General features: G+C 59.9%; 1 protein-coding gene and 1 pseudogene across 3 annotated transcripts in view; both read right to left on the reverse strand.

Moving 5' to 3' along the window:
• Positions 1-1512: 1512 nt before the first annotated feature.
• Positions 1513-3507, reverse strand: LOC112632458 (annotated as a pseudogene).
• A 410-nt stretch (positions 3508-3917) lies between these two features.
• CDH4 (cadherin 4) overlaps positions 3918-9024 on the reverse strand; it is a 676597-nt gene continuing 671490 nt past the window's right edge. For all 3 annotated transcript variants that reach the window (XM_025399162.1, XM_025399163.1, XM_025399164.1), the window contains 3 exons: positions 6354-6493; positions 5308-5472; positions 3918-4398 (listed from right to left, as the gene is read on the reverse strand). In XM_025399162.1, the coding sequence (XP_025254947.1) occupies positions 4192-4398; positions 5308-5472; positions 6354-6493 (512 nt within the window). In that variant the 3' untranslated portion in view covers positions 3918-4191. The remainder of the gene's footprint in view (positions 4399-5307; positions 5473-6353; positions 6494-9024) is intronic.

The following is a 9024-nucleotide window of genomic DNA, read 5'->3' on the forward strand; positions in this document are numbered from 1 at the left end:
GAGCCACAGGCCCAGGCCAGCTCCTTCCTTGCTGCCACTTATGGCACCAAACTCCAAGGAGTCTGAGAATTCCAAATTGGTCCGGGCACTCCATGGAGTCCGGCGGGTGTATATGACAAGGTAGGAGGGGAATGTGATTTTGCTTGTTAGCTTCATGGATACCTTCTAAACCCTTTAAAACATTGAGACAGATGGCATGTGGCCCCACAGGTGTGAGGAGCGGGCCTGCCTTTGTTCTTCATTTTCCCGCAGCCTAGGACAGCGCCTCGAGCTGCACAGGTGCTCAAGGAGTGTGTTCGGCATGGATGGATCTCATAGTGGCCACCACCTTCCCCGTGTGCACCCACCTGCCGTCCCGGAGCACCAGCTGTTTCTCGAATGCTTGGAAGAAAATTAAGCCAGGGCGAGGCCGACTACGAAAAAGGGGGACTTTATTCAGTCTCTGGAGCAGCGCGCCCCGCCTGCCCGCGCACAGCCGCTCCGCAAGGGTCCACCCCGCCCCGCCTGCCGGCGCACAGCCGCTCCACAAGAGTCCACTCAGTTCGGAACCAAGACTGTCTGGCACTAGAAACACACTGAAAACATCAACTCGCTTCCCTTTTTTTTTTCCTTTTTTTTTTTTTTGGTACAAAATGATACAAACAACAATACAAAATAGTTGTGCTGTTGACGATTACAAAAAAAGGTGGAACGTTTGTCTAACGTCGTGATGCTCAGATTTGCAGGTGTGAGTACATCATACTTCAGTATCTTTCCCCAAAACAACTGTGGTCATGCGGGCTGCTGCACATTTTGTCCATTTTCAAAAAGAAACATGCAAAAAAAAAAAAAAAATCAGAATGAAAAAAGGAGAGAAAAGAAAAGTAAAACACGTTCCAATTGTACAGAGAGCTGGTCCCCCGCTGGGCCTGTTGCGAGGTGCTGTCCCTCCTACGGACCCACGGCGCCGTGAGCTGGGTCACGTGTGTCTGGGAGATTTTGTGTTGATTCTTTTGGTGTTATTCCTTTGAGCACTGACAGAAATTGAAACTTCCCCTCGCCCGGCTTTTTGCTTTGGAGAGAACAGAATTCTCATCTCAGTGGACTGTGTGTGTCAGCTGGTGCTCACGCTAGGGAAACTGAGGCATCTCTGAGCGCCTGATAGTTGGACATTGCTCTGACACGTTGGTGGCGGGAGGCCTAGCATTTTGGATGTGCTGAAAGACACTAGAAAGAGAAACCTGCTGGGCCAGAAACGGGGGCTGCCCAGGCCCTGAAGAGCACTGTGGTCCTGGGCTGGGGCCTGCCTGCTGACCAAGGCCAGTCGCTCCTGCCACTCCCACCTGCAGCACAGGTTTCTCCTGTTTGCAGAACAAAAATTCCCTAAAGGAACCTAACCATGCCCTCGCACCCGGCCAGCATTGGCCTCCCGGCTTCCAGCAGGGGTCCCCTGGTTACAGACAGTCGTATCTACAAGCTAAGGAAGAGAGATGTTGGACACTGATTGTATGCTTAGCTAATGCTAACTCAAGTTCAGAGGTGGAGCTGGGAAGCTGCGGGAACCCCATCTTTCTCTGGCCCCCAGGGGCTCACCGGGGTGGGGGTAAAGGGGAGGCTGTCCAGCTGTCTGGAAGCAGGGATGGGCACGGGAAGCCCTGCGAATGTCCCTCCAGCTGGCACTGCAGCTTCAGCCTGCGTGATTTGGGCAAAATGAACGGGGGGCTTGGCAGTGACAAGAGGCGGTGGGAGAGGAGGGGAGCTGGTGGGAGGCGGCACCAACATCGCCCAGCCCTCCCGGGTAGCGCGGCGGTGCTGGCGGGACTGGGGTCTCCTGGTGCTGGGTCCTGGGAACGCCAGCCCAGGGTTCAGGGAACCCAAGGAGGCCTCAAAATTTCAGAGAAAGGAGTTCATGCTGCCCTGGCTCCCGGGTCATAGTCACACTTAGAACAATCCGCACACACTCCTCAGGACTGGAGGCCAGACCTCCCCAAACAGCAGAGACTTCCAGTCCTTCCACTGGCCGCCCAGCCGTCCCTCCAACGGCCCCACACCCTCAGCAGCATTCTTGTTTGCATAGCACAGCTCAGAGCTGGGGGACCCCGGTGCAGCCCAGCCGGCTGCCCCTTGACCTCTGTTGGTCCATCTCCTGGACTGGCTGTCTGCAGAGGGGGGCACCCAGCACGTGGCACAGTGAACTCCGCCCTCCCTGGGCAGCCATGGGAGGGTCGGAACGGACAGAGCTGGAGACTGGGACCCCAGCTCGACTCTGAAGGCTGCGCAGGGGTGGCTGTGAGTTTGGTTTGGGTAAGGACCCTGACGTCCAACGGGAATGTGCTGTGAGCCTGGCACAGATGTGTGCACTCAAGGCCAAAGCTGTTCAGAAAAGGCGTGACCTTAGCCATGGGGAAGAGCCACAGGCTGAGGGGGGCCCAGGTCCCCGGTGGAGCGCATGCTGCCCCCACAGGCACCCCGAGACACCCTCTGACCCCAGCGGCAGGTGCAGGGCGGGGCTCCGGGAGGGCTCCTGGTCCTTCCCCAGTGCTGGCACCGCCCTGCCCAACACCAGGTCCTGCCCAGGACCCCTGGCACCTCCTTCCTTGGGAAGCCAGTTGTCACTGGCCTGGGAGAGACAGAAAGCTGACAAGCACGAGGCTTCCCCACATGGGGCCTGCCTCCTGCCCCAGCCCGAGGCGCCCAGACACAGCCATGCCAGAGGGAGAATGCAGCCTCCGAGTTTTCTCATGCAGTGAACACAGGCAGCCGAGTGCTCTCCCGGGGGTCCCCGGGCACAGCCCCTCTTACTGTCTTGCAGGACTGATTCCTTCCCCCTGTTTGGCTTCAGTCAACCCAGCCCTGGAGATAGCAGTGCCAACCTCGAGGACAGCAGCAAGGCTGGACCCGCTGCTGCCTGCCCCCGACGTGGGCCCATAGGAGAGGGGAGGCACTGTCTGCAGTGTGCAGACGCATCTGTGCGACAGGTGGACACAGCAAGACAGGGCCTCCCGCCACCCACACAGGCCCACAAGCATCTGGCAGGAATCGGAAGCACACAGGCTGGGGCGGGGAGGCTGCGCAGGCTGCTGGGTGTGGTTCTGGTCACCATGCCCTCTCCCACTGCCAGGGAGGGTCCTCGGTTCCTGCCATCTGCACAGCCCCCCGGATGGTTGGAGCTGTCAAGAGTGTCCTGGGGTTTGAATCGATGCATGTTGCGGGGCCTTTGATGGCGCCCCAGGCGGTCTGGTCACCAGGTTGGAGGGCTGGAGCCAGCCTGGTGACCAGACCGCTGGCTGGTTTGGAAAACTCACTCTTCTGGACCAAAGGCAGAGGGGATCTGGTGGCACTCGGGGTGACAGGTGGCCCTGACGGAGGCCTGGGTTGACTGGGGATGGAGCCCTGGGGGCAGCCAGGGGCAGAGATGGGGAACACCCAGGATGACCCCTGTTCCCCTCCAGCCCCCAGCCTGAGCTCCTCACAGCATCCGGGAGAGGGTGGGAAGCAGTCACAAGGCGGGGGGGTAGTCTGAGCCATACCGGCCCCAGGGCTTTCTGCTGCTGGGGCTGAAGGCTAAGCCTCCCAGTTGGCCTCGAATCCCAAGAGACCCAAGAGACGCCCCGCGCCTCCCCCCGGCCAACTGTGTACAGCAAAGGCTGCTGGGATTTGAATCCCACTCTGTTTTCAAACAAGTCACCCACTTTCTTTTTCTTAATAAAAGACCAAAATAAAAATGAAAGAAAGAAAGACACAGTCTCCCCCATTTCTGAATGATGCCTTCAGAGCTGGGACTAGCTGGGGTCAGAGGCCGCTCGGGACAGGAAGGTGGGGACGGTCTGTCAGCTTTAGTCACTCCTGAGTTTGAGGGAATCTGATACATGTACCAAAAGGCACTTTCTTTTTTTTTTCTTTTCTTTTCCTTTTTTTTTTTTTTTTTTTTTTTTTTAAAAACAGTGCTTCTGTTCTAGGAAATTCAAGTGAAGACAGAGTGCCTCTTGCTGTCCTTCAGTGCCAGCCGGCGCGGTGCTGGGCAGCGGCCGTGTGCAGGGCGCCGTGGGGTGGGTGCTCATGCTAGACAGCTCAACGTGGGGGTGGGGGGGCCTTCTAACAGCACTAAGGACACGGCCGCAGGGAGAGTCGGGAAGACCGACCGCCTCCGCTCAGTCCTGCTCCTCCCGCGTCCGAGTGTGGCTCTCACTTCGGTGCGAAGACGCGAGGTCATCAATCTTCTTCACCGCCTCCATACATGTCCGCCAGCTTCTTGAATCTGGGCCCCCAGTCGTTCAGGTAATCGTAGTCTTGGTCCCCGGAACTGGATGAGTTCAGGGAGCTGACGGAGCCTGCGGTGGAGCCGCTCCCCTCGTAGTCGAAGACCAGCAGGGAGTCATAGGGGGGTGCCGTGGGGTCGTTGTCGGCAGCCCGGAGTCCCTGGAGGTCACAGACACAGGGTTAGAGTGCAGGGCGCACTGTCTCAGCCCCGGGATCTGATGGAACGGAAAGCGGGGCCCAGAAGAAGAGGTGGGGAGGTAGGATGTTGCATACAGTAGGTGTCCAATAAGTGCTCTCTGCATTTAACTGAAGGGCATTTCTGAATAGGAAAGGGCATTTGTGAAGACGGAGCGTGGGAGTGTTGGAGGGGCAAACTCAAATCCAGCAGCGGCCTGTGGGCAGGGGAGACGGAGGGTTGGGTAGGGCCTGTGGCTGGAGTTCAGCTCCTCCCAACCCAAGGGCAGGTGAGAGGGGTGTGGGGAGGGGGAGGAAGGTGTCGGGGGAGGTGGGGGTGTGGGTGAGGGTGAGGGGCTGTGGGGGAGGGTGAAGGGTGGGGGAGGGTGAGAGGGTTTTGGGGGAGGGTGAGAGGGTTTTGGGGGAGGGTGAGGGGTGGGGGGAGGGTGAGAGGGTTTTGGGGGAGGGTGAGGGGGTGTGGAGGAGGCTGAACNTGAGGGGCTGTGGGGGAGGGTGAAGGGTGGGGGAGGGTGAGAGGGTTTTGGGGGAGGGTGAGAGGGTTTTGGGGGAGGGTGAGGGGTGGGGGGAGGGTGAGAGGGTTTTGGGGGAGGGTGAGGGGGTGTGGAGGAGGCTGAACACCGCCCTGCGTGTTGATCCTTCGCCTGGCTCACAGGTAGGAATCGTCGTCCTTGGAAAGAGAGCCGGCTGGGGGAGGTGATTTGCCCAGGCCACCCAGCTGGAGGGGCAGGGCTGGGCCTGGAACCCGGGTCTGAGCCGCCTCCTCCCCACGGCGGCTACCGGCACTGTGGAGACGGCTGCTGTTTGTGTGCTACTAGAATTTTAGTTTTAGAGGAGACACCTTGCCCGGGACCCCCACTGCTGAGGGGCACACACCTCGTTGATGAAGTCACCGATGTCGCCTGGGTGCGGCACCATGGGCCTGACCGGGTACTGGGGCTCGGCGCCCACCGGCCGCTCATCCACGCGACGCACGCCAGGGGCTTTGCTTGGCACGTGCCCCATGGCTTCCGGCTGCTGCAGCTGGCTGAGGTCGTAGTCCTGGAGGAGGGAGCCGGGAGGAGTCAGGGGCACCACAAGAATCCGCCGAGCCCCTCTTCCGCCCTGCATCCTGTTCTGTGACCTGGGCCACAGATGCGCCCGCTGCCCACTGCCCTGTGGCCTGGTCTCCAAGCATCCCACAGAACCATGCTGTCCCCTGCTGTGCCCTTCCACAATGCCCCACTTCCTCGCCCTTCACCCCAATCCCTTAAGCAGGGATGGGGGCTGTGCCTGGCTGTGTTCCATGACCTGGGGCTCTCCCCGAGTGACCCCACCACCACGCTGCTCACTGACCATGTGCCCCGCGTGCTCGGGTGGCCAGGAGCTGGGTCTCCACAAGGCATGTTCCTCACACTCGTTATGGTCGTGTTGTGGGTGGGGAGGGGTCTGAACTTTAGATGGGTTTAAGGACTTGCCCCGATTCCCTGAAAGGCCAAGGGCAGACCCAGATTCCAACCAGCAGCTCTCATAGTCTACCCTCCCGGGCCACTGCCCCTGGTCACTCAACAGACCCCGCACACAGCAGCAATCAGGTGAGTGGGCATCGGTATCCTTGGCCAACCCAGAGCCCCCTCCCCTCCAGGGCATGGGGCAGCACTGGGCAGGGGCTGGCAGTGGGAGGGAGGAAGGCGAGAGGATGGGAGGGGTCCCAGGATCCCCTGTGGGGGATGCAGGTGCAGTGTGCACAGCTCAGCCCAGGCTAGACATGCAAGCGTGGGCAGGGCGGTCGGACTAGGAAACTGCTCCCCTGCCTGGCGCCCTCACTGGTGAAAAAGGTTGAAATGTCTTACTGTTAAAACCCGAGGGCAAGCCCTGCTGAGACACTGGTACACGTGAGAGCTGGCCTCCTGTGGGGAGGCAGAGGCGGGCCATGGTCTCACCTGGTCCTCCTCGCCGCCACCTTCCTCGTCATACTTAAGGATGTTGTCGCGGACGTCGTCCTCGGGGTCAATGAGCAGCTGCTTCGTGTGGCGCTCCTTCTCCCGCCGCTTCATCCACATGACAAACAGCAGGACCATGGCTGCGGGGAGGGCCACCCGTGAGCAGGGTGTGTGGGTGTGCCGCATGTGTGCACACGCATGCCTCTGTTTGCCACGTGTCTGTGTGGGCATGTGCATGCAGGTGGCACGCAAGCATGACTCTGTGCCCGTGTTGCTTGCACACCTGTATTGCACACGCACATGTCTCTGCACATGCAGGCCTGGGTGTGCAAGGACACACATCTGTGCACATGTGCGGCCCACGTGCGTGTGCATTTGTGGATGTAGATGTTTCATGCATGTCTGTGTAACCATGCATACATGTATCCGCAGGAATATGTGTATATGAAGGCTTGCACATGCGTGTGCCTGTGCGAGCATGTAGATCTGTGTATGTGTGTGCTCGTGTGTTTGTGTATGTACACACAGAAGTCTGCACGGGTCTGTGTGTGCATGTCTGTGCATGTCTTCATGTGTACTTCGTGTGTCTGTGTATGCTCATGGGGTGTGAGTGCAAGCATGTGTTCATGTGCATAGTGCATGTGTGCCCACGTGTCTCTGCATGTGTGCCCATGTTGTGTGTACATGCCTGTGTGTGTGTGCATGAGTTTCCAAGGCAGAGCCGCACTGGCTCAGGCCCTCTACCCAGCTCACTGCCTGCGCACTGGGCTACATTTTGAGACACTGATTTACATACTCGCCCTCCTCTTGCACTCCCCTTTTGAGGAGGCAGCCAGCTCAGGGCGCCCCTCACCACCTGGGGGCAGGAGGACATGGGGGGCTGAGGGGTGCACCCCCAAGTCTTTCTGAGTCCCTCTTCTGAGCAGCAGGAGGGGAGACGGCTTTGGCAAAGGAGGTGGAAGTGAGGTTTTAGGCACACAGTGTCTTGGCAGGAATCACTGAGGGAGGGAGATGGACTCCCCCATATTGAAAGAGGCTCCGCCCTGGGAGGGGGCAGGGGAGGAGAGGGGCCCAGAGAGGGGATCCAGGGATCCTGCTTCCTGAGGGCCCTTGGGGCGGGGTCAGTCCAGGGCTTTGCTGGACAGAAGGGCAGCCCCACCCAGCACCAAGGGGTCACTCAGAGGGGCTCTTTCCACCACCCAGAGGAGTTGGGGGACAGGCTTAGAAGTTCAGGTGCATGTGGAAACTGAAGAGAGGTAAAGCCCCCTTGTGGGGTGGATGGAGGGGACCCTCTCCCCCAAGCTGAACTGGCCTCCCCCTGCCTTCCGAGGTCCGTGTCCAGGCCTGGCCCCCCTAAACAGCCTTGCTCACTCTGGACCCCTGGCTGCCTCTGCTGCAGGAAAAGCCTGGCGCACCCATCTGCAAGCCTGGCAATGCACCGGGCATGGGCTCCAGGAGCAGGTCACGCGGCCCACGCCCCCAGTAAATGTCTGCACAAACCACTCCACTGCATCCTCCCGAAGCCTCCCATCACCTCCCACGTCACAGATGTAACAGCTGAGGCCCAGAAGTCACAGGTGTGCTCTTATGTACTGCAGAGGGCGAGCCCGGAGGCGGGAGGGGTGGCGACCCCCCCATCAGGAGGGCTGTTTTTTGCCAACCCGATTAACTGGCTGTGGCTGCCTGAGTGCCGTGAGGAGGATTCTGAAGCTGAGCGGAGGCTTGGGAGGAGCTCTGTGGGTACTGGTGGCATCCCTCCTGCCTGTGCAGGGTGAGGTGACAGCTGGAGGATACTTCCTGACCTGGCCCAGATCGTGGAGAGGGAAGGGCAGGCGGAGGGAGAAACCACCTGCTACAGGTGCGGCTCGGTGAGAACCTGGAACCTGGAGCCTGCTCTAGTCTTGGCTCAGTGGAAGCTTCGAAGGGGTCAGCTCCACTCTCATAGCTGGCACCCCAGACTCATCCGGGCAGACAAGATGAGCGAGGGTTGAAAGAAGGAGTGTGGAGGAGGGGAGGCCACTCCGGGTGCCCCCATTCACCCCACCAGGGCTGAGGTGCCCACGAATGGACAGAAGCCGGGCAGCAGGCGGATCTGCTGCTGACCCTGGCCCCGGCCCCACTGTGGCTGCCCTCCACTGCGAGTGGCCTAGGTCTCCTGCCCCGGCCAGGCACCCGGCTGAATCAGGCCTCACAGCCCTGCCCACAGAGGGCCCTCTGGCTGGGCCTGGCCCCTGTGTCTTCAGAGCAGGGGACGTCGGTGAGGACGCCCCCACCTTTGCTATGGAGACTCTTCCCAACCTCTGTGGGGCTCTTTCCACTCCTGATCATACAAAGGAGCCCATGACACTGAATGGCTTTCAAACCAAGCCTCAGAATTAAAAACTGGCTTTTTTTTGGCCGGGCGCGGTGGCTCACGCCTGTAATCCCAGCACTTTGGGAGGCCGAGGCGGGCGGATCACAAGGTCAGGAGATCGAGACCACGGTGAAACCCCGTCTCTACTAAAAATACAAAAAATTAGCCGGGCGCGGTTGTGGGCGCCTGTAGTCCCAGCTACTCGGGAGGCTGAGGCAGGAGAATGGCGTGAACCCGGGAGGCGGAGCTTGCAGTGAGCCGAGATCAAGCCACTGCACTCCAGCCTGGGCGACAGAGCGAGACTCTGTCTCAAAAAAA

Source organism: Theropithecus gelada, chromosome 10, assembly GCF_003255815.1.
Source record: "Theropithecus gelada isolate Dixy chromosome 10, Tgel_1.0, whole genome shotgun sequence".
NCBI classification, from domain to species: domain Eukaryota; kingdom Metazoa; phylum Chordata; class Mammalia; order Primates; family Cercopithecidae; genus Theropithecus; species Theropithecus gelada.